Source organism: Haliotis cracherodii, unplaced genomic scaffold (assembly GCF_022045235.1).
Source record: "Haliotis cracherodii isolate W230 unplaced genomic scaffold, xgHalCrac1.p SCAF_11, whole genome shotgun sequence".
Classification (NCBI taxonomy): Eukaryota; Metazoa; Mollusca; class Gastropoda; order Lepetellida; family Haliotidae; genus Haliotis; species Haliotis cracherodii.
This window is the reverse complement of record NW_027266266.1, coordinates 23,886,869-23,913,557: the sequence shown is the minus strand read 5'-3', so window position 1 is coordinate 23,913,557 and position 26,689 is coordinate 23,886,869. Positions and strand designations below refer to the sequence as shown.

Below are 26,689 nucleotides of genomic sequence, written 5' to 3'. Positions count from 1 at the left end.
CTCATGTTGGTGCTGTACACAAGTGCCTTCTTGTATTAGATAGGTAGGACCACACCCGATCTTGGGGCGGTCACTCACTCACTCACTCGAGCTGCTTTGGAATGTTCCTGTAGGATCACATTTTGTGGAGTTTTAAGGACCATTGTACCAATTGGCTGTATCGTGCATCACGTTGTCAGTAGAACCGAGAACATCTGATGTATACCAAAGGGTAGGATGGCCCCATGCCTGTTAAGAACATTATTTCATTTAATATATCCGAAAAGGTAAATGATTATTCTTAATGACAGAGACAATTTCCCAGGGCTCTGACTGCAATGTTTTGGGTGGGATAACTCGGCTTTTCATTGACTGAGGTCAAAAGCTAAAAAGCTCTAAGCCTGCTGCGCAATCCAACAGTTGAACCAGTTTACGCTTTTCCAGTGACGACGTAGTCCGGGAAGCAAGACCACTTTTAACTGCATTTTAGTCACATTACACCAATTAGGAGGGGCGCTGTGGTAGCCTAGTGGTTAAAGCTCGTCACGCAGAGACCCGGGTTCGATTCCCGACGTGGGAACAACGTGTGAAGCCAATTTCTGGTGTCCCCCACCGTGACTTGCTGGAATATTGCTAAAAGCGGCGTAAACCTATACTCACTCACTCTGACATTGGACATATGCAATTTCACTGACTTTGACATCGGGTACTTTGATATAAAAGACCTACAGACTCAGCGACATCGGTCCATGTTTCTGAGAGATTTGGAAGCAAATGTAAGAAATGACAAGTCATTCAAATCTCCATTTACAGATATTAGAGGTTTCAACCGCAAATTTAATTCGATCTATATAGAGAGCCACTGGATCAAGTTTCGTTAAGAAAGTTATTACATGTGTTCATTCAAATAAAATTTGACTTTCTTCATTTGATGCTTTATGTTTGGGTAAAATGTATAGTTCAGGTTCCTCTTGTCTATCATTTAAAAGATGTCGGTCGGGGTCGGAAACTTTATTTAGAGGCTCCTTATATGGTCTCTGATGGAGGTCCTCCAAAATTACGCTTGACTGGATCCTGGGGCAGTATAGCAGTGTCCTTTCTTGTCTTAAGATGGGAAAGTCAAAAGGCATTAATTGACTGATTCCGTTTCATTGTAGTCCGATTACATACATCATTGCTCATGGTGACAAGAAGGTTTGCTTGTCTCTGACCAGATTATTCACGGGCTATCATATTATAGCTGGCATGGTGCGGACATCAATATAAACCAACATTCGATCAGACAATGTTTATTCAAAAGTTTGAGTTCTTCATCCACCCAAGTGTAAAATTCCATGAGTTGTCATTAAATATAATCCATGTTTACACTTCTCAAAACAGTGTGTTTTGTACACTTAAACAAAAGTGGATTCCATCTTCAATTGTATTCAGTGATAAGTTGTACATAATACATGTAAACATAAATACTCTTTATATCATTTCCTGTTCATAACTCCTAGTTTCTATTGTGAATCATGAGAGCTACTGATGAACGACATGTACGTACATTTACAGCTAACAACCATCTTCCTGTGCGAGACAAGTCACACCTACTTAATATTTACAAATACGAAATGCACTTTTAGGTATTAAAACAGAAACAGTGAATGTTTTATCATTAAAAAACAGAGTTAGCTAAAGGCTGGCTGATTTGCCAGTTGTCTGGTATTTGTCTTGTGGAGAGCATTACAACACACTCTGGAATAAGACATATCAGAAAAGGCAGGACTTGTCTAAATCAGCCACACACAAAATCACCCCTGAACGATCCAACGTGGCTGATGACCAACGATAATTCAAAATCAGATAATATGACAATAATATGATGTAGTCTTTGATAGGCATTTAGAACATGAATACATGAGACTCTTTATTGATAGCAACGTCTTTATTCTTGGTCACGACGTTTCAGAACTACTTCTTGCTCCTTCATCAGGTGTTGTGTACCATTCATCTGATGGAGGAGCAAGAAGTAGCTCTAAAAGGTCGTGACAAAGAATAAAAGAAGTTCCTATCCATAAAAAGTGTCATGTATTACTCACAAATGAACGTCATTAATTCTTCTCAACATGACTCCCTTCACCACACACGTTATATCACAAGTTTGATAGGGGTGTAACATTTGAAAACGAATCAGCCACAGGTGATGCCGTGTAACATTTAAAGTTACAATAAGTAACATAATGTATTCCATGCTCTTTACGAAGACACGTCAAATGAAGATTCAAAAGAAATATGGACAAAATTAAATACTTGAATCAAAGATGAATGCTCATTTTCTAGGCTTCAAATCCAAGCTTTGCTGATTCTAAGTCGTGTATAGCAATGCTTACTTGATATTTCCGTTCAAAATATCCATTTAAAAAAAATTAGTATCCTCTTTTATCCTTTGGGGCAAAACACATAATTACTCGTATTGAAATTCAGAATCAGAAATTGGTTATAGGTTATGTTTTGTGCCTGTTCTATGTCAATTGTTACATTCGCCATTCACTTGTTTCCTTTGTTTATTTGTATCAGAAGGTATGACTCAGTAGACATGTGGACAAACAAACACATTTCATTGGGTATCGGAATCTTGGATATATATCAAAATAATACAAAAGATAAAGGAAAACAAAGATAGGATGTCGTTTAACATTTCTGTCATACAACAGCTTTTCCACCTTCATCTTGTCTTCAAAATTATGTCAAGTTGACATTCCTTAGTTTTCAGCATTTGGAGTCTCATTTTAAGTGTTATCTTCCTCCAAACATCAGTTTGCCAGTAAATCCTCTATAGGATTATGTGTATACTTAATCAAAACACCCGCCATGTTTTTCACTCAAATGATCATAACATTGACGGGATGTTCTGAACCATTCAAGACACAACCAACAGAAGCTGCAGTCGCACGCTTTACAATGCATATTATTGCAGCCTTCTGTTTTCTCTATAGGGGTCTTACAGTTTGGGCACTTCTTTGTTGTTTTGGAATGGACAGCAAGCCACTGTTCAAGGCTGCCTTCGTCGTCCTTGGCACTCTTGTACATGGCACAGGTGAGTCCATCGTGATACTGAGTGTGGCAACTAGTGCATATTCTTACACTGCACTCAGGGCACTGGAACACAGCTCCCGTCGAGGTCACTCGGTACACCATGTTGCAGTTTGGGGTCAAGCAGTACTTATAGGTTCTGCTGTTCTTGCCAACAAAGGAACTCAAAGAGGAACTAGCCAGTCTTGCTACAGTTAATGTCCCTTCTCGCACCAAATTAGACAAATCCTTCCATGCAAATGGTTGACCACATCCATCATGCCCACAAAGGATGGGCAAGTCTCGACCAGTGACTGCAGTTTCCACTTGTCTCTTGACACAGTCAAGACAGTAGGCGTGGCCACAGCACTGCAGTCTGCACAGTTCCTTGGGTTCTATTGGGCAGAAACAGACACAACAATCTGGCAGTTCTTCCTCCTCTGGAGCTTTGACACCATCTAGCAATTTAGATGAAATGTCTTCTATGACTTTGACAGCTTTGTCAATGTCTTTAGCTGATCCCACCAACTTCACAATCTGTTGCTTGAAGTTCAGGACTACAGATCTGAGGCCAATGTCCTGCTGTAGCTTCTCAAGCTCTATGCCATATTCATTCATCAATGTCTTCATCAGCCCATTAGGTTTGTCTCTTCCCCTCAAGCGTACCTCCTTCCATTCTCCTTCAGACAATTCTTGAAGATAATCATTGATTAAAATGCGTACTCGAGTGCATGCCTCCTGTTTTCCTCGGATGGATAGCGTGAAGGTTCTACCATCAACTTGAATGAAAGCATTACACTTCTTTTCAGCGTCTTTCAGAAAGTCTCTACCAGCCCTGGTAAAAAGTTGCCGTAGATTCGGATTTGCTCCACATTCCAGAACGTCTCCCTGTACAATGTCCTGTAGGTTAGCTCGAACCTTTGCCAGCTCTATGGAACTAGATGCCTTGATATCAAGTACAACAGTTCCGTCTTTCAGTGTCTTTGAAGTCACTCCAACTTCTGAGTAACCAAAGGTCGAGAATTCTTCCAAGTATGCATCCAGGTCATCTTTGATTGCTGCATGTACTTCTCTGTTTACATACAATGATGACCTTATGTCTGGCTCCATGGTGACCACTCGGTCATTGAGATAGAACTGCCTGGACAAACCCTGACAAACTGCTATACCCTCATCCGGATTTGTGAAAGATGCAAAGGCAAGGTAATGAACACTTGTTTGATATGGCTCTTTGATCTCCAGATGGAATCTGTTGCCTGGTGAATATTGTTTGAGCTGTGCCTGTAGCCGAGTCTTAAAGGTACTCAGTTGCTCTTTGGTTGTGTTCACTTTCTCTCTGACTACAGTTACCTTTTGAAATATTTCCATCTCATCTTCATCATAGTCCAAAGAGGATAGAATTGACTTTTTGATGTCAGCTTCAGTAATAGTTTGACCAAGATTTCTAAGATAAAGGCTCTTTCCACTTTTCCTGTCAATACCAATAGTTACAAGTATTCCTTTGATATACAATGATCCTCTTCGCAAAATCTGTGGCATCACTTCTGGGGCAACATCAACAAAACCAAATCCTTTGGACTCTCTCCTACACCATGTGATTTTAACCTTAAACCGGGAGTCTTGATAGCCTCGACCATGTTTCTCAGGAACAGCAACTTCTGAAGAATCAGATTTTGTTGCATTCACTGCTTCCTTTGCTGCTTCTGAAGATTCAAATGTAATACAACCCCATCGCTTTTGGGGATTCTTAAACACCTTGTGGTCCTTTATCTTTCCAAAACGGCCAAACTTGTTCAAGATGGTGTCTGCTGACGACTTTTCATCTGGACGATCAACAAATATTGTTCTGTATTCATCTGCCATGAGGATGTCTTTCACATCTGCCCCTTTGCCAAGGATGACACGAACACCAGCACGCTCTTTAGACTGACCCAATGGTACTTCCAAATCTTCTCCTTCCAAAAACTCTTTCACAGGTCCAGTTACTTCATTGAAGAGTTGCGATAATTTCTCAGTTGTATGATCAGTGCAAAATATCTTCAGTTCCCCTTTTTCCTTTGACGCCTCAATGACAACCAGATCTGGTGTTACTAGATTTGATGCTTCTTCTTCAAATTGTTTTAGTTTTGTAAAATAAGGACCAACAAGTTTCCAGAAAAGATATGATCCGACATGTTCAACATGCACTGGAAGAAGCTGTTTCTTTCTCATCTCTTCGAGATCTCTCTTTAGACGTCCAGATTCAATGGCTTCAACAACCCAGGATTCATTCACTGGCGTCAGTCCTGTAATGAAGTCTTTGGATGTCTTCATGGACTGCTCAAAGACTAGCCACTCAGGAACCAAGTTGAGTGGATTCAGGACAGATGAGGGATGAGCATGAACCTGTTGATCAAGTCTCGGAGCATAATACCCTGCCTTAGCAAGTCCGAGAGAATGACAGATGTTGGAGGTGAAGCTTTCAAAGAGTATTTTCTGAAGTTTCACATCTGCTCCTTGTGGGTCTTTAAAATCATGCATGACCTTCACTTTTGCCTCCTTCTTCAAAAGCGTCATCACCTCATTGACAGTTTCTCTGGCAATTCGCAGAGCTTTTGAATTTAGGCTGTTTGCAAAGCACCATTTGTTTTTCTGCTTTTCAGGCTCTTTGTTCCATTCTCTGTATACATTCAGCAAAGTGAGACTATCGCCACCATTGTGGCAAAATTGTATCTTCAGCTTGTCAGCTTTCTTCTTATTGTCATCACTTCCACCTCTGAAGAATATGGAGCTTCCAACATTGCTCACAGCTGCAAGAACAACTGCATCAAAGAGAACATCTTCAGATCTTCCTTTCTGGATTATTAGTCCCAGTCGAGGTTCTACAGGAAGCCTTGCTAGTTCTTTCCCCTCTTCCGTGATCTTATTGTCTTTGACTGCACCGAGTTCCTCAAGTGTAGTCATAGCTGTAGCTATTGCTGATGGTCCCGGTGACTGAACAAATTCATACTCTAGCGGATTAATTCCAAGCTCCGTCAGCTTCAGCATAGCCTGTCCTAGGTGAACCTTCAATAACTCTGGCAGTGAGACTGCTTCCATTTCCTGATACGTCTCTTCACTGTAGAGCCTGTAACATTTCCCAGGGCCTGTTCTTCCTGCACGACCTTTCCTCTGATCTGCTGAGCTGCGACTGATAAGAACTACACTCAATGTGCTCATGTTTCGTCGAGGATCATAACGTTTCTCTTTTGCAAGACCAGTATCAATAACATACTTGATACCTGGAATGGTGATTGAAGTCTCTGCACTGTTTGTGGCAAAGACAATCTTTCTGACTCCTGAAGGGGTGTTCTGAAAAACTAGCTGCTGCTCATCTGGCTGAATCTGACCATGAAGAACCAGACATTTGAAGTCAGTCCTTCCCTGGAGTCTTTTGTTAAAATCCTCACTGCATTTTTCAGTCTCTAAAGGAGATGTAACAAAGACCAGAATGTCACCTGGTGGATCTTTTGTGTGGACTTGTACAGCTTTGTTGACAGCTTCTCTCTGATAGTTATCAAAAGACTTGCCTCCATCATTTTCTGTTTGGTACTCTACTTCGACAGGAAACATTCTCCCAGATACTCTCAAGACTGGGCACTCGCCAAAATATCTGACAAAGACTTCAGGGTCAATAGTCGCTGATGTAATGATCGCCCTGAGATTAGGGCGCTGTTTCAGGCACATCTTCAGCATTCCAAGGAGCAGGTCAGTGTAGATGCTTCTCTCGTGTGCTTCGTCAACTATCACACAGCTGTAAGCAGACAGAGTTGGATCTTTTAGACATTCGTTCAGAAGGCAGTGATCAGTCATGTACAAGATCTTGGTAGCTCCTCCGCATTTAGATCGCATCCCAACTTTATATCCCACAACATTGCCCACATTTGTCACCAGCTCTGATGCAACATGGGTTGCCAGACTTATGGCCGCAACCTTCCTGGGTTGTGTGCACACGATGAATCCATCTTTGCTGAAGCCAGCCTGATGAAGGTACTGTGTCATCTGTGTGCTCTTCCCTGACCCAGTCTCCCCTAATATAACACAAACCTGGTTGTCCTGTACCGTTCTGATTATATCATTTCTTCTTGCATACATAGGCAGTGCTGAAGTAAGTCTACAAAGCTCGACACCAAAGTCTCTCCGTAGATCTTCAATGTGTTTAGCATAGGTATTATTTTTCCATAGTGAAACAAGTTTCGACACAAAACTCTTCATAAATGTTGTAAACTGTTCCTTCTGCAGTTTCAACTCTTCTAACTTATCCTTCAGAGCATCTTTTTCATACTGTTTTGCCTCATACTCATCAATTGTTACATGCTTGTTTGATGACAGTCTCTCAATATTCTTGGAAGTAACACTGATTTTATCCATATGATTGCTTAAGGCTTGGTTTTCCCTTCTTTTAATGATTGTGAGATGTTTCTCAAATTCTCTTTCATCCCTCTTAGTAGGCAGATCCAGGGCCTCGTTCCTGTCCAGTGTACAGACTAACTTAGTCTCAGATCCTCTGTTACTTAATTTCAGTAAATTTCCAATTTTGTTTGCCACAGATTTACTTGGTGCTTCAACTGAAATTACAGTGTTACTTCCAACATGTTCACTTTTCACAACGATGAACTTTTTGGATTGGTCATCTTGTTCAATTTGCATTCTTGCACAAAGAAAACCTTTAACATCATACTTTTGATCGAGGAGTTGCCCAATTCTAACATAGAGAATCACAGGAGTCTGCTTCCCAACATTATTTCGCAGGAACCCCTCCAACTCATCCCTTGGTTTCTTCTTTTTGGGGGCTCTCCTTCTTTCGCCCTTCTGATTGTCATTTAGTTTGTTCTCTTTGTCTTGTGAGACACCTTTGTTATGTGTCCCTTCTGACAAGTTATCCTTTCTAGTCCTGGTCACACTACCTCTTCTATCATGTGGTATTTGCTCAGGACTTTCGCTACTAATCCCTTGCTTTGTCCAGGAACTTTTTCCCCCTTTTGTGTCTTGTCCATTGTCACGGGTTTCAGTTTGAGACCTCCGTCTTTCCTTGCCACCTTTTCCTGTGTAAACTCCACCTTTTGGTCTTCCATAAGTGTACTGTCTGCCCATGTCTGTGGCGGTCCCTTGGTTGTTGGTACCTGCAAGACCAAGTCGTGATGAATTATCCTCTGTTGGATCATCATTCCTCTCCTTAGATGCTCCAGATTCATCTTCCTTTGGTTCGTTTTGCCTTAAGGTTCTTCTAGGTTTTGGTACAGGTTTGCTGCTATTCCTATTGCTCCCCGCCCCCTCATCATCACGTATGCGTCCATCAGTGACAGTCTCTGACATAACTGAAACACCAGGGAGATCAGATCTAACATAGATTTGGGTCTTAATAACCTCTTGTACATTATCATCAGTGGGAGGTGCCTCTGTCACTGAAGCCTGTGACAGCAGATCTTCACCCTCATTTGATACACTGGGGATGGCTGCCATCTTGTTGGCACCTAAGGTCTCTAATGCGGCAACTGGTTTCGATCTGCTAAGCTGATCCACCTCCTTCATCATTGCCTCATTGACAAGGTTTAGTCCAGAACTACGCCCACTCATGCTGTCATTGGTCTTTTCCCTATACACGGGGATCAGCACCTTTTGATGTGGTTACTGGAGCTAAAAGAGAAAAATTCAATTGAAATAATGTATTGGATTTTCAACTGACAAATGAAAGATCATTTATTGTGCAACTGTACTGCAAATTAATGTTTAATAATAATTGTTTTTATTTCTTGGCTAGTATTCTTAATAGCACCGGGTGTGTTGGTTATTTCCTTTGAATATATTTGTTAGTTTTCGACTGCCTCTGTGGTCTGGCGGATAGAGTGTCTTCACGGAGAGCGGAAAGTCGGTGGTTCAACCCCCTGGCTGCTCCATACCAAAAGATATCAAAAGGCGGAACTTGTTTTTACCCTGCCCAGTGCCCGGCATTATGAGCATAAAACAATGATTGGTTAGCTCAGAGTCTGCGAGGGATACCAATGTTAAACTGTCACATGGTATCTGAGTGGGCTGGCACTATTAAACCAGCATTATTCCGGACTTGTACGCATACATACCATGCACATCACTATATAAGTGCATGACAGCAATGTTAAACCCACTTTCACCTCACCCCCACAGACTTGGAGGTTTGAACATTTGTGGGTTTGGTCCCAACATATACTGAACAAAAGAAGTTAGGGATCATGAATATTTTGGGAATTTTTTTGTAGTGAAGACGTCATAAAGATATCCCCAAAAATATTCAGGATCCCAAACTTTTCTTGTTTAGTATTTGTTGTTTGTGACATTTTAAAATGTAAGAATAAACGATTTTCAGACATCAAAATAATTAGAATTTTGAAACATTCATGGCTATCATTTGTGCCAGTATTTTAGATGCACCACACAAAACAGGCTGCTGTCCAAGATTATTATATGAAATCACGAGAACACACCATGTCACCTGTGAGAAAATATTCACGGCTGATATGCTATCTCTGCAGTACAACCTCATCTGTGACACCAAATCAATTGTGACCACGACATACCTACACCCTCATTGTAACAAAAACAGGACATAGCATCTGCAGTACAACGCTGTATAGCATCAGCAGTACAACACTGTATAGCATCAGCAGTACAACGCTGTATAGCATCAGCAGTACAACACTGTATAGCATCAGCAGTACAACACTGTATAGCATCAGCAGTACAACGCTGTATAGCATCTGCATTACAATGCTGTATAGCATCAGCAATACAACACTGTATAGCATCAGCAGTACAACGCTGTATAGCATCAGCAGTACAACACTGTATAGCATCAGCAGTACAATGCTGTATAGCATCAGCAGTACAACACTGTATAGCATCTGCAGTACAACGCTGTATAGCATCTGTATAGCAACACTGTATAGCATCTGCAGTACAACGCTGTATAGCATCAGCAGTACAACACTGTATAGCATCAGCAGTAAAACACTGTATAGCATCTGCAGTACAACACTGTGTAGCATCAGCAGTACAACACTGTATAGCATCAGCAGTAAAACACTGTATAGCATCAGCAGTAAAACACTGTATAGCATCAGCAGTACAACACTGTATAGCATCAGCAGTACAACGCTGTATAGCATCAGCACTACAATGCTGTATAGCATCAGCAGTACAACGCTGTATAGCATCAGCAGTACAATGCTGTATAGCATCAGCAGTACAACACTGTATAGCATCAGCAGTACAACGCTGTATAGCATCAGCACTACAACGCTGTATAGCATCAGCAGTACAATGCTGTATAGCATCAGCAGTACAATGCTGTATAGCATCAGCAGTACAACACTGTATAGCATCAGCAGTACAACGCTGTATAGCATCAGCACTACAACGCTGTATAGCATCAGCAGTACAACGCTGTATAGCATCAGCACTACAACGCTGTATAGCATCAGCAGTACAACGCTGTATAGCATCAGCAGTACAATGCTGTATAGCATCAGCAGTACAACACTGTACAGCATCAGCAGTACAACACTGTATAGCATCAGCAGTACAATGCTGTATAGCATCAGCACTACAACGCTGTATAGCATCAGCAGTACAACGCTGTATAGCATCAGCAGTACAATGCTGTATAGCATCAGCAGTACAACACTGTACAGCATCAGCAGTACAACGCTGTATAGCATCAGCACTACAACGCTGTATAGCATCAGCAGTACAACGCTGTATAGCATCAGCAGTACAATGCTGTATAGCATCAGCAGTACAACACTGTATAGCATCAGCAGTACAACGCTGTATAGCATCAGCAATACAACGCTGTATAGCATCAGCAGTACAACACTGTATAGCATCAGCAGTACAACACTGTATAGCATCAGCTGTACAACACTGTATAGCATCAGCAGTAAAACACTGTATAGCATCTGCAGTACAACACTGTATAGCATCAGCAGTACAATGCTGTATAGCATCAGCAGTACAACGCTGTATAGCATCAGCAGTACAACGCTGTATAGCATCAGCAGTACAACGCTGTATAGCATCTGCAGTACAACACTGTATAGCATCAGCAGTACAACGCTGTATAGCATCTTCAGTACAATGCTGTATAGCATCAGCAGTACAACGCTGTATAGCATCTGCAGTACAACACTGTATAGCATCAGCAGTACAACACTGTATAGCATCAGCAGTACAACGCTGTATAGCATCAGCAGTACAACACTGTATAGCATCAGCAGTACAATGCTGTATAGCATCAGCAGTACAACACTGTATAGCATCAGCAGTACAACACTGGACCTTCAACCTAAGCAGTACAACACTGGGCCTATAGTCTCCACAGTACATCACTGGGCATACAGTGTAAGCAGTACAACACTTGGTAAACAGTGTAAGCAGTACAACACTGGGCCTACAGTGTCAGCAGTACAACACTGGGCCGACAGCATCATCAGTACGACACTGGGCCTATTGTGTTAGCAGTACATCACTGGGCCTACAGTGTCAGCAGTACAACACTGGACAAACAGTGTCAGCAGTACAACACTGGGCCTATTGTGTTAGCAGTACATCACTGGGCCTACAGTGTCAGCAGTACAACACTGGACAAACAGTGTCAGCAGTACAACACTGGGGCTATTGTGTTAGCAGTACATCACTGGGCCTACAGTGTCATCAGTACAACATTTGGCCTATAGTGTCAGCAGTACAACACTGAGCCTACAGTGAAAGCAGTAAAACACTGGGCCTATAGTGTCAGCAGTACAACACTGGACATACAGTGTCAGCAGTACAATACTGGGCCTACAGTGTCATCAGTACAACACTTGGCCTATAGTGTCATCAGTACAACACTGAGCCTACAGTGTCAGCAGTAAAACACTGGGCCTATAGTGTCAGCAGTACAACACTGGACATACAGTGTCAGCAGTACAATACTGGGCCTACAATGTCATCAATACAACACTTGGCCTATAGTGTCATCAGTACAACACTGAGCCTACAGTGTCAGCAGTAAAACACTGGGCCTATAGTGTCAGCAGTACAACACTGGACATACAGTGTCAGCAGTACAATACTGGGCCTACAGTGTCAGCAATACAACACTGGACCTACAGTGTCAGCAGTACAACACTGGACCTACAGTGTCAGCAGTACAACATTGGGCCTACAGTGTCAGCAGTACAACACTGGGCCTACAGTGTCAGCAGTACAACACTGGGCCTACAGTGTCAGCAGTACAACACTGGACATACAGTGTCAGCAGTACAACACTGGGCCTATAGTGTCAGCAGACAACACTGGGCCTACAGTGTCAGCAGTACAACACTAGGCCTACATTGTCAGCAGTACAACACTGGGCCTATAGTGTCAGCAGTACAACACTGGGCCTATTGTGTCAGCAGTACAACACTGGGCCTACAGTGTCAGCAGTACAACACTGGGCCTACGGTGTCAGCAGTACAACACTGGGCCTACGGTGTCAGCAGTACAACACTGGGCCTATAGTGTCAGAAATACAACACTAGGCCTACAGTGTCAGCAGTACAACACGGGGCATATTGTGTCATCAGTACAACACTGGGCCTACAGTGTCAGCAGTACAACACGGGGCATATTGTGTCAGCAGTACAAAACTGGGCCTATAGTGTCAGCAGTACAACACTGGGCCTACAGTGTCAGCAGTACAACACTGGGCCTACAGTGTCATCAGTACAACACTGGGCCTACAGTGTCAGCAGTAAAACACTGGGCCTATAGTGTCAGCAGTACAACACTGGGCCTACGGTGTCAGCAGTAAAACACTGGGCCTATAGTGTCAGCAGTACAACACTGGGCCTACATTGTCAGCAGTACAACACTGGGCCTATAGTGGCAGCAGTACAACACTGGGCCTACAGTGTCAGCAGTACAACACTGGGCCTACAGTGTCAGCGGTACAATACTGGGCCTACAGTGTCAGCAGTACAACACTGGACATGCAGTGTCATCAGTACAACACTGGGCCTACAGTGTCAGCAGTACAACACTGGGCCTATAGTGTCAGCAGTACAACACTGGGCCTACAGTGTCAGCAGTACAATACTGGGCCTATAGTGTCAGAAATACAACACTGGGCCTATAGTGTCAGCAGTACAACACTGGGCCTATAGTGTCAGCAGTACAACACTGGGCCTACAGTGTCAGCAGTACAATACTGGGCCTACAGTGTCAGCAGTACAACACTGGGCCTACAGTGTCAGCAGTACAACACTGGGCCTATAGTGTCAGCAGTACAACACTGGGCCTACAGTGTCAGCAGTACAATACTGGGCCTACAGTGTCAGCAGTACAACACTGGGCCTATAGTGTCAGCAGTACAACACTGGGCCTATTGTGTCAGCAGTACAACACTGGGCCTATAGTGTCAGCAGTACAACACTGGGCCTATAGTGTCAGCAGTACAACACTGGGCCTATAGTGTCAGCAGTACAACACTGGGCCTATAGTGTCAGCAGTACAACACTGGGCCTACGGTGTCAGCAGTACAACACTGGGCCTATTGTGTCAGCAGTACAACACAGGGCCTACAGTGTCAGCAGTACAACACTGGGCCTACAGTGTCAGCAGTACAACACTGGGCTTATATTGTCAGCAGTACAACACTGGGCATACATTGTCAGCAGTACAACACTGGGCCTACAGTGTCAGCAGTACAACACTGGGCCTACAGTGTCACCAGTACAATACTGGACCTATAGTGTCAGAAATTCAACACTGGGCATACAGTGTCAGCAGTACAACACTGGGCCTACAGTGTCAGCAGTACAACACTTGGCCTATAGTGTCAGCAGTACAAAACTGGGCATACAGTGTCAGCAGTACAACACTTGGCCTACAGTGTCAGCAGTACGACACTTGGCCTTTAGTGTCAGCAGTACAACACTGGGCCTACAGTGTCAGCAGTACAACACTGGGCTTATAGTGTCAGCAGTACAACACTGGGCCTATAGTGTCAGCAGTACAACACTGGGCCTACAGTGTCAGCAGTACAACACTGGACATGCAGTGTCAGCAGTACAACACTGGACATGCAGTGTCAGCAGTACAACACTGGGCCTATAGTGTCAGCAGTACAACACTGGGCCTACAGTGTCAGCAGTACAACACTTGGCCTACAGTGTCAGCAGTACAACACTTGGCCTTTAGTGTCAGCAGTACAACACTTGGCCTTTAGTGTCAGCAGTACAACACTTGGCCTTTAGTGTCAGCAGTACAACACTGGTCCTACAGTGTCAGCAGTACAACACTTGGCCTACAGTGTCAGCAGTACAACACTTGGCCTACAGTGTCAGCAGTACAACACTTGGCCTTTAATGTCAGCAGTACAACACTGGGCCTACAGTGTCAGCAGTACAACACTTGGCCTTTAGTGTCAGCAGTACAACACTGCAAGTACATACTGTATAATTCTGCATGTCCAGATGTGCTCTAAACTGCATCTGAAATATATATAATATATATGGGGAAATATATGTGAACCATTACGCAACGAGTTGACAATTGTTTTAGGTATGCCTGTTTGCGCAAAGACGGAACCCGGTCGCAAAAATGGTGAGGGGCACGAGTCGCTATCGGGTTGTCCCGGAATAACACGAGTTGGTCACGAATGTCGGTCACCACTGCGCCGAAATGGGGTTATAGCTAAAACGGCACCTCAGCAAAACGTCACCTGGCGAAAACGGCACCGATTGGCGAAAACGTCACCTCGCCTCAGGCGAAAACGGCTACTATGCCTGGCGAAAACGGCAATATATAAAATAAATGAAATGAAACTAACATGGTCGCTTGCAAACACCAATAATTGTGAAATGTTGCAACTAGTTTACATTAGAATTTGGCCTCTACTCCAACGATACTCCAACTAAGCCTATACGCAACTCAATTTATTGTGAAAAGAATTTACTCGCCAACTCTGATTGGGAGGCGCAACTAACTTATTGTGAAAATATCTTATGCTTTGAAGTAACATAAAAATTTATTAATGATGTGACTTTTTGCTGAGGTGCCGTTTTAGCCTGCACCCGCCGGAATGTATGGCTGAACTTGCCAAAATGTGTGTTTTTATTGCAGGTTTAAGGCCAGGCTGCGCACATATGTACATGTAATGACTGTTAAACGTCTAGTTACTTTTTATAATATAACGTCACTATAGATGTCCATGGGGAAATATTATATACCTGTAAGCTGGGCCCCGTCTCTAATATCGCAAGTTGACGACACGCATAGGGAGCCGGGACCCAGCTTATGTTACCTGTAGAAACAGACTATAGAAATCTAGCGCATGCGCACCCCATGATAACATGTCGATCCCGCCATCGTTGTAACAGAAAGTGCACTGTTCCGATGTCTGATTTTACAGACAGTTATGGTGATACAATTATGACAGGCACGTGTATCAATAAGACAATAATAGGGGAGTATAGCGATATCAATCTTTCACGGGAAATATACATTTTTTTAATCTCAAGAAAATACGAGTGCATGGTAATCGGCCCACACAATCTGTGTCTCGGCATTGACGTAGGGCTAGGAGTCAGGTAGGGGGTCGTGTCTGGACTTTTTGACCACATCGCGGCTCACGGCTACAGCTACTTTGAAATTGATGTTTTTCATTTTTCGTACTGCCCCCCCCCCCCCCCCCCCCCCCTCTTCCCACAATACATCCAGATAACGGCAATACTCCACTGGACTGAATGGTATTACTGTCCGTCGCCTCGAAAGTGTCAGCCGACATAGACTACCACATATCATTAGAAATACACACTTACCTTCATACCACAACCAGCTTCTGACTTCGTGTCGCAAGTGGGTGTTTTATGCTTACAGCTCTCAGTTCGTGGAAGTCACCTGATCACCTGACAAATGAGTGTTCATTGCGATAGACGGTGTGTCAGTTGTGAAAAGATCAAATCATTTATGTCATTTTCATCTTATATTTTTCGTTTGTGTTCGTGAAAAATGCACCTGTTACAAATTAAGGGTAGTTATAATTCAAGGGGACGTATTTGCTGTTGCACAAGAACGATATCTTCGCCTGATTGTGAAGACCTCCCGCCTTACTTTCGGTTTGGAACTTCCAGGAAAATCCGAAACATACATGACGTAAGTGGTTATCCGATAAGTAAAATAGAAACTAGATATTCTGACACTGTGCCCGAGTAACGCGTGGCATTCCCACTTCAAATATCACGTCGCATATATGCATATGCATTGAATGGGATAATGTCTACCTTGTAGCTCTTCACTGCACCCAGTTAACGAAGAAAAGTATCCACCGTTATCTGTGGCAGACACCCCTTTTTATGAAAACAAATGTTAACTACCGTGATAACATGTTGATTTGGTGTTTAAAGTAATATTAATTATTATGAATATTACTTTAACAACCAAGTCAACATTTACATATCGTACTTGGGATTTTTTCACCCCTATCCGAAGGTTCAATTGGCCCAAGTGGACCTTCCTCCCCTTTTAAAAACAAATCCCGTCCCAGGTAATTGTGTAATTAACAACTTCTTTAGCGAGGGTCCTAACACCCTGGATCAGAGATGAGTTATGAAAATAACAACTGGGAGAGCCCGGCGCATAACAGAAAGGGACACATCGGTATGGTATTTGGGTTTTAGGGCGACTTGGACCTTTAAAGATCTATGTGGGCCCAACACATCAAATGTCGTTTTACATTAAGTGAGTAAATGATCATTAACCAATCTATTTCATGATCTAATTTATATATTCAAAAAGCAAGTGATCAATATTTCATTTCTGAATAGTAAGAAACCATTCCATAGAAACAGATCAGACAAGAACGGAAAACCGTTAAAATGGCTTAAAAGTCGACACACAAATTATTTACAGAAATCAGATTTCGACACAATATCAAATAAGGGATACAGGGATAACACAGGTTATCTCCCTTTGACCAACGGGCATTCCGTTGTCGAATAAGTCTCCGCGCACGTTTATCAACTTGAAAGACAAATCTATCATTATGATAGACGTCAGTTATCTCAGATCAACTGAGGTATGACGTACATGAGTTTACATGTACGAACACTTGTCATGAGACCCGTGAAGATCCGGGATAGAATAGGTCTTCAGCAAACCATGCTTGCCGTAAAATAAGTGGATCGGGTAGTCAGGCTCGCTGACTTGGTTGATGCATGACATCGATCCCAATTGATTGATGCTCATGATGTCAATCACTAGATTGTCTGGTCCAGACTCAATTATTTACGGACCGCCGTCATATAGCTGTAATATTGCCGAGTGCGGCGTTAAAGAACAAACAAACAAACAAAAAAATACTTGTCGTGGCGGATTCACCTGGGTCGTACAGGGGTTTTAAGTTACAGAAAACAAGCTCTGTTTGATTTGCAACGCGATATTTTAACCTTCCTTGTCGCTTTGCATGCATTAATCAGTTCTGAAGGTATATGCAGGTTTATCAAGCAGTGAAAGACTTAGTAAGTAGAACACCTGCGCTGGTTACAAGATAACGGCAATACTCCAGTGGTCTGAATTGTATCAGTGTCCGTCGCCTCGAAAGTATCAGTGAACAACAAGCCGATATAGACTACCACATAGAACCATTAGAAATATATCCTTACTTTCCTACCACAACCAGCCTCTGACTGTACCTGTCGCAAGTGGGTGTTTTAATGTCCACACCTACCAGTCCACCGCCGTCATATTGCTGGGTACGGCGTTGTACAACGAACAAACAAACAAACACAACCTACCAGCTTCTGACTGTACCTGTCGCAAGTCGGTGTTTTAATATCCACAATAACCAGTTCACCACCGTCATATTGCGGGAATAGCGCGACGTTATACAACAAACAAACAAACAAACAAACAAAAAACTACCAGTTCGAGGAAATCCCCTGACCCGTGAGTGTTCAATGTTCAGTGTGTCAATGTTGAGAAGATCATCTTTTATTTTCGTTTGTGTTCGTGAAAAAATGCACTTGTTATACAAAGTAGGGTTAGTTATAATTTCAAAGGGACGTGTTAGCTTTTGCACAAGAACGATATCTTCGCCTGCATATTGAGACCTCCCGCCTCACTTTCGGTTTGGAACTTCCAGGGAATCCGTTATAAACATGACGTAAGTGGTTCCCCGATAAGTTAATATAGAAATCGAATGGGATAATTTATACCTGATAGCTATTCAATGCTCCCAGTTTACGAAGAAAAGTATCCACCGTTATCAGTGGCAGACACCCCTTACCTGCGGTTTGGAACTTTCAGGAAATAAACATGACGTAAGTGGTAAGTAAATATTGAAAGTAAGTATTCTGATACTGGGCCTCGGTCCCTCGAGACATTCCCACTTCAAAACTCATGTCGGATACATATGAAAAGAATGGGATATTTTATTTTTGTTCTTGTTAGCTATTTAATGCATCCAGCTTTGGAAGAAAAGTATCCACCGTTATCAGTCACGGACCCAGAGGGGTGTGTGTGTGTGACCACCCCACCCCCTTTTTTAAAAAAAATAAGGAAACAAACAACATTAAAAAAACTAAGACAAAATTGTTATGGATGAGCAACTTCTTTATTACAATTGGGCGACGTTTCGGTGTAGATTCTAACACCGTTATCAAGCAAATGATGTACAAACTACTTACTTACTTACTTTGGAGATTTAACGTGCGCTTTCCGACTGATGCGTATTTCGCACACGGGCCCGGCCAGGTCATTTAATGTGTTTCCGAAAGGGGGCGAGGGTGGTCTGTGCAACCCAAGAGGGGGCTTTAGGGGTTGCTAATATAGAATTTGGGAATTTTGAGATTTGGAATAGATGCCGATGGGGTTGGGGAGGAGAACTAAGGGAGCTGGGTATGGTGGATGATTGTTTGTTTATGTGATTTTGATTTGGTAGGTTATTATGGTTTTAGATGCGTTTTATTAGTTCCGTTTTGATTAAGAATACGCCTAAGGCCTTGAAGTTTTCTAGTTTATTTTGTGGGTTTAGTATTGCTTCTAGAGTGAGAGCCTTGTTTAGATTGAGGGTGGTTTGTAATGCGGTTCGATGTGATAGGTAGTGTTTGCAGTGGATGAGTGCGTGTTCTGGGGTTTCTGGTTGTTTGCAGTGTGGGCAGTTACCTGTAGTGTGTTTTTTAAATTTTTTTAGGTGGTTATTTAGGTTGGTGTGTCCTGTTTGGAGTTTAGTGATTACTCTGTCGATTTTTTTTGATGGATGGAGAATTTTTGGTTTGGTTAGTGGTTTGCTGAGCACTCTTTTGATTTGGCTATTTGAGTTTAGATATAGGTTATGCCATTTTTTTGTGATTTTTTGTTTGTTTACACTTTTAATTTCTGATTTTGAGATGGGTAGGTTTAAGCTTATTTCTGGGATTTTGAGGGATAGTTTAGCTGCTTTATCGGCGTTTTCATTACCGTATATTCCTACGTGGGCGGGTATCCACAAGAAGGTTATTTGTTTGCCTGCCTTAGTTAGGTCGTTGGAGCTTTTAAGTATTTGATTTATTAATTTAGGTCGGTTTTTGGTATTTTTGTTTTGGAGGACTTGTAGTCCACTTAGGGAGTCAGTAAGTATTAGGATTTTTTGGTGGTTTTTGGATTCTTGATTGTGGAGGGCTGAGGCCATGCCCATTAGTTCTGCCGTGAATATTGATTGGTTATTTGGGAGTCGGAAGGATTGTGTGGTTTTAGTTGGTTGTGTGGTATGGACTCCGAAACCCGCGTGTTTGGAGGTCGGATCTGAGGATCCGTCCGTGTAAATGTGACACCAATTTGGCCAATTTTTGTGTATGTATGCTAGTGTGGTAGTTTTAGCTATGTTTGGGTCGGTTTGTTTATTTATTTGGCTAGCTAGTGTTGTGTCTATTTTGGGTATTTTAAGTTTAGGGGTGAAGATATTTGATTGTTTGCAGTTTTGTTTAAGATTTTTAATTTGGTGTTCATTTAGGTAGTTTGTTATTCTTTGGGATATTGGGGTAAGTAAGGGGTGTTTACGAGCTAGAGCTTGGTTTTTAGGGCTGATGTTTTGGTTTATTAAGTTTTGGATGAGACGGTTTGATTGGGACGCGGCCCAGAAATTTAAGCTTAGCTGTTCCCTGTGTAGACTTAGTGGCATTTCTCCTGTTAAGGCCTGAAGTGAGGTGTAGGAGGTGCCATGTTGGGTGCGTGTAATGAGTTTGAGAGCCTGATATTGTATTGAGTCAAGTTTTTTAGATAGAAAGTTGTTTAGGGTGTTGTATATGGCGCAGCCGTAGTCTAGTTTTGATCTAATTAGGGATATGTAGAGAGAGAGGAGAGTATCTTTGGAGGCTCCCCAGTTAGAGCCAGTTAGGCATCTTAGGGTGTTTAGGTCTTTACTGCATTTAGTTGTTAGGTTTTGGATGTGAGCATCCCAGGTGAGATGTTCCTCGAAAATAAGTCCTAAGAATTTGGTTTGTTTTTGAAATTTGATTGTTTAGCTGGAGGATTGGGGAGGCGGGTTTCATGTTTTTATGTTTGAATACTATTCCTGTTGTTTTTTCTGAGTTAAGGGAGAAGCCCCATTTGTCAGCCCATTGTTGTATTTTATTAAGAGATTTTTGGAGTAGATTTTTGGCCATTTTCATGCTTTTAGTGCGGATCCAGATGGCTCCACCATCCGCGAATTTTGATGTGTTTACTTTAGGGGATAGACCCTCGAATAGATCGTTTATCATTATATTGAAGAGGGTGGGGCTGAGGATACTGCCCTGTGGAGTGCCATTTTCTAGGGGACATTGGTCCGATAGAGTTTGGTCTATACCCACGGTTATTTTACGATTGTTTAGGAAGTCCTGGATGTAGTTTATTATCTGACCTTTGAGTCCTATTTTTTTAAGTTTTTGTATTAGCCCATCGTGCCATACCATGTCGAAAGCTTTAGAGAAGTCTAAGAAGATACCTGTGGTATATTGTTTATTTAGTTGTCCTGTCTTAATATCTTGTTCTAGTCGGGCGAGGTTATCTAGGGTTGAGCGGCCAGGAGTGAAACCGCTTTGATCTGGGTTTATGATGTTATTTGGGGTTAAGTAATGTTGTAATCTATTTTTAGCCATTGATTCCATTACTTTACATAAGTTTGAAGTTAGGGATATTGGTTTATATGAGTTAGCTTGTACAAACTAGGTATGAGCATGATATATATACATAACAATAGATAGATGTTTATATAACAGATAAGGTTGATGCACACTGATTGATAGGTAGTTATGATAAACAAGTTTATACAAGAGATAGGGTTGATGTACAATGATTGATGGGTATGGGATTAACACAAGGATTACTAAGAAGGAATGTATGGGAAGCCAGTGGGGAGATAATAGTTCAGTGTTGTTTTGGCGAGCTGATGAGATCATGGTAAGCTGGAGGGATGTAGTATCCTTGGTCTCTGTTTACGGCTGGCTGAATTCTTTTGATGTAAATGGCTTCTCTAAATTGTTTGAAACGTCGCCCAATTGTAATAAAGAAGTTGCTCATCCATAACAATTTTGTCTCAGTTACCATTCCAACTTCTAAATGCCACTCAGAGAAACATTAAAAATGTTACCTAGCATGATAACATGTAGTTTTAGTTGTTAAAGTAAAATTGATAATAATGGTTCTCATATGTCTTTTGTAAGTTTTCGAGTGGCGATGTGAAACGCGTTATTTTGACCTTCCTTGTCGTTTTGCAAGCATTAATTAGTTCTAAAGACACAATGGCGGGTTGGTCAAGCAATGAAACATGTGTTAACCTCTCCTAGTCGCGTGTTAAAACAATGCACATAGCTGTTGTGTTTCTCCTTCACCTGTCAGTCATGTATTATATGTAAGGTTGCAATTCATGCGTTTTATTTCGGGTACATTTGATTGTTTAACGCCGCACTCAGCAATATTCCAAAATATAGATGTATACGGGGGGAAATGATCTCAACAGTGGCGGGTATGGGCCACCGTACAATCCCGTTGGTCGCCTCTTACGGCAAGCATAGGTACTGCCCTAAGTTGTCCTTGATTAACACTGGTTAAGTTCGGTTGAATATAGTCAATTCTGTAAGACAGAAATGTGGTAACCTCGTTGACTCAAATTTTTATAATGGAACGCACCTACTGACCGCCTATCGAATGACTGAATAAATAAACATTTACGCCTCACTGACACTATACGTGAGTTCGATTATTAAAAATTGAGTGGCCGGAGTCAAAATAATAATAACAACAATTGAAATTTATATCAGAATGCATATATGCTATCGATACCTTGTTAAATATTCATCAAAATATCTTTATTCATGATAGAGTACCGCATCCATGGGGTTCAGTAGGTATGGGCAACTAAGGGACCAGTTCAAAGTTCGATGTCGGATTAATATTAACTTAATTCCTTTAGTTTTGAGGCATTCACCCCACCACGCTGAAGGGATTACAGTAGCAAAAACATGCACAGGGTAGGAGAAAATGTGATACTTTTAGTCAAAACATGGCAAAATATTCAAACTAAATGTGCAATGTGCAGTGTTGATGCATGTATGCGCAATGTACGGAAAGACTCTCCCCCCGCTTCAAAACTTATATATATTTACATATAGCGTACGTGGGGACGGGCGGAAGTCTTACCCAGTGTACTACCACGCCAAAATCTGTGTCCACAGGAGTGGTGATACCGATAATTCTGTGTTCTTTAATGCGATAAATTCAACAATGCTTTTGGTTTTGATCATATCCCAGAGAAACTACATTTTGGGCAAGTGTTCTTCATTTTGATAGTTTCTGTGATGATTTTGCATTGATTTAACAAATTTTGTTATCTTGATTCTCCCCAAAGTTGAAAGAAGTGACACCAAAAGTTAGCAACCCTTTGATTTTGTTGAAGGGATAACGCTAAGGGCAGTGGGAGAGTCACACATTTTTCATAAGAGTTGCCTTGAGCACGCCCATAACCTATCATCGTGGGTCCAATCTCCAATCCCGGTTCGCCCCGATTATATTTCTAGGTTTGACAGCACCATACCCGTGCTCATTGGTTTCTCCGGAGTTATAAACTTCAGAGTCTTGCATCATCACTTCGAGCTTTCCGCCCACATTAAGCTAACACGCCCTGCTATAACTGGAATACTGTTCAAACCCAACTCACGTTTTCGTATAGTCGAAGAAAAAGGAACCATGGTTTGACTTGGGTTATACCTTGGTCAACACGAGTTCACCTGGGTCGTCCTGGGTTTTGAAATCGAACACAAGCACTATCACTCCTGTTCGCGGCGACACCGCCGCTGGAGTAGACCTACCTCAGAGGCCACATGACCACATTTCACGCGCTGTTTCACGTGCACACACGCACGCGCATTGTCTGGATATGTCGATTACATATGGGTGAGTCTGAAAAATGTGTTTTTAACATTTGATGCTTTCTCCACGACCATTGTTAGTATACCATGTGGAGATTTCGGAATAGAATAGGTGATTCAGCAACCCATGCGGGTCGTAAAAGGTGAATAAATGGATTGGGGGGTCAGGCTCGGTGACTTCGTTGATTGAGTTTCATCGTACCCCGACGGTGTAGGCCGTTGTTTATGTATGATATAAAATATTTGACTGTCTGGTCCAGACTCGATTATTTACAGACCGCCGTCATATACAGGAATATTGCTGAGCGAGGCGTTAAACAACAACAACAAAAAGTATTCTATGTATTATAGTGTCACTTGGCAGAAGACTCGTGAAGATCCATGCTTGTCGTAAGAATCGACTCATAGGATCGGGTGGTCAGGCTCTTTGACTTGGTTGATGCATGTCATCGTATCCCAACTGTGTAGATGGACGCTCATGATGTCAATCACTGGAATGTCTGGTCCTGACAGGTTTATTTACAGACTGCCGTCATATAGCTGGACTATTGCTGAGTGTGGCGTTAAACAACAAACAAACAAAACTTGGCAGAAGTTCAGTGAATAGAAAAAAAACCTTTCAATAATGTACATGTCTTGATATCAATCACTTGATTGTCTGGTCCAGACTCGAATATTTACAGACCGCCGTCATATAGCTGGAATATTGCCGAGTGCGGCGTAAAACAACAAATCAACCAACCAACGCGGCCTTGAACGAATCACACGAGTGCAACGGAAATCGCGAGATGTCTGTAGATTATTGAAATAAAGGAGTCTTTCTCGAACTAGTCGAGCAGCTGTGTGGTCTCATTACTTACTAATGTTGACACCGTCGTTGTTTCAATACATCCAGAATACTGTACACAGATGTACCACCCCAGCAAATGATATAATTTGCATATGACCCGTGGATATCCGGGTAAGAATAGCAACCCATGCGTCTCATTCGAGGTGACTTTTGTCTGGAAGGTAATTTAAGGAACCGACGTTTACTACAATATCTGAAAAACTATTGGACCTACTCCAGTCAAAGTGACGCAGGGGTAGCATTATGCAGATGGCTGTTACAATGAATGCTCGTTCCACCCGTGACGAACAGGTCTGGTTGTTGATGAAATATAGTGATAGCTAAATAGAGAGATTTTTTATTCATGCACCGATTGTCTTAAAATGTAATGTCCAGTTATGTATGACTGTTTAATAATCTCATACAAACTTTGACTGGAGTAGGTCCGATAGTTTTTCAGATATTGTAGTAAACGTCGGTACCTGAAATTAACTTCTTGAATATATATGAGACGATTGACAGATCGGGTGGTCAGGTTCGCTGACTTGGTTGATGCATGTCATTTTAGATCGACACTCTAAAACCTTATCCAAATTTACATTTTACTAACGGCCGTCATTACAGCGTGAATAGTATGAGCGACGCAAATCAACATTCATCAGGGTTCACCAATGCTATGGACGGATCAACTTGTCAAAACAATAACTCAATAAATGTTTTTTAAAGATGTATCACGAAAAATAAACAGACTAATCAAGTGTAAAAGCATTTATTGTCCGACATAAATGTACACATACACGTATTGTTGTTATTTTAGTGTTGACATAATCACCACAGACAACACTATACAAACTAACATTATCACAGATAAATAACATGAAGTTTCGTCAATGTTCCAGATATGTTCTCCCATAGCTATGACGAAAGGTGACTGGTAATATCCTGTAAGATGAACTGTTTCAACAACTATAATTATCTAGTTTGTTTTTTCACTTAAGGTCCAGTACATTTTCAAAGTCTTAATTTGTTCATTACCGTTTTTAAAATACTGGGTTATGTAGGACGATTTTTCCATATTTTTCCTCTAGATTTCTATATGTTAACGAACAAGTGATAGTTTGGTTTATTATGTTTCCTTTCAGATTCTACATGTAAGCCTATTATACTTTCTGCATTACCACAATAAACAGCTGACATGCGGGTTTCATAAAAATTAATACAACCTTAAACTTTTATTAGTTACATGAAGGCGGGTCGGTGGGAAACGAGATATTCGCATGGCCTTTAAAGTTACTAATAGAAGACATAATTACTATTCAACAAACAACACGGCGGAAATACGAGGCTTTTCAGGTTGTGCTTAAGGGCGATAACTCTTTCTGACCTAATCGGCAAAGTTGATAATGACTTCCTGACATGCAGTCGCGGATTTTCTTAAACAAAAGTAAAAGGTGACTGACAAACTGAGTCTTCTATGTACACAGCAAATCACTTGTTAGGACTGATTTGGGTATTTGGATGCCATTAAAATCGGGACAAATCGCAAAATACCTGTCCTTTTCAGACCGTTGTTCATATCTAATGAGAAATGAAAATAAAAAGATACTATGACCTGTGTTAAAAAAACTATAATTCCATTTTAAATCGGAAATTTTAAATTTCTTAAGAACACCCATGGAATCAACTTCATCAAATTGCCAGATTAACGTCTTTAAGTATAATAAAGGAGTTTTAAGGAATGTGCGAAAGAATCACAATATAATTTTCAATACTATGACAAATATTTTGGTTTTTGAGTATAGATTATGGAGTGCAAATATGGGATCAATATATACTAATATGAGAAAGTCAACATTGTTCATAACAATACAATACAAAAAAACAACATTGCTTCGTTATATACATCACAGCCATATAGATGAGTGAAAAGTTGTTGCTTAACATACTGCCCTGTATAATAACTTTAACATGTGTAAATAAATCAACAATATGTGTTGTATGTTAATCTTATGACGACCAAACCTCCGCGCCTCCTGGTCCAGAGGAGGGATAAGCGAGTTGAGTTAAACATGTTACCGTAAATCCTTTAATAAATACCCGCATTAAAAATAACACCGGGTCAATCGAAACAAAGAAAAAAACGCCTGCTATCAATACAATGGCCCAGCGTTAGATGTAAACTGATATTTTTAAACACCGAGAAGAGTTATTTGAAATAATCTGAAAATAAGATTAACCCCTTTCTCGTATTGAAGGATTTACGGTATTTAGCTACATTGCAACCGGTCTGAGACCTGAAAACTCGGGTTAAAAAGGAAGGCTATAAGGTATATAGCGCGCAGTGGTACGGTTTCATCGATGACCAATGGCTGCAGGGACTAAACGGAGGAACGCTTTGTGACAATCATTAATAATCTAATTA

At 41.6% G+C, this 26,689-nt stretch overlaps 1 protein-coding gene across 1 annotated transcript; it reads right to left on the bottom strand.

Annotated features, from left to right (window-relative positions):
- Positions 1-1,247: 1,247 nt before the first annotated feature.
- On the bottom strand, positions 1,248-15,946 carry LOC139456348 (uncharacterized). Its single transcript, XM_071237995.1, has 2 exons — positions 15,876-15,946; positions 1,248-8,688 (listed from the first exon to the last, which is right to left on the bottom strand). Exon 2 carries the CDS (start codon positions 8,626-8,628, stop codon positions 2,815-2,817), a length of 5,814 nt encoding a protein of 1,937 aa, XP_071094096.1. The 5' UTR covers positions 8,629-8,688; positions 15,876-15,946; the 3' UTR covers positions 1,248-2,814.
- Between the last annotated feature and the right edge of the window lie 10,743 nt (positions 15,947-26,689).

What these genes read in the sequence shown, in the direction of transcription:
- LOC139456348 (XM_071237995.1), bottom strand. Translation starts at nt 8,628, where the DNA reads ATGAGTGGGCGTAGTTCTGGACTAAACCTTGTCAATGAGGCAATGATG.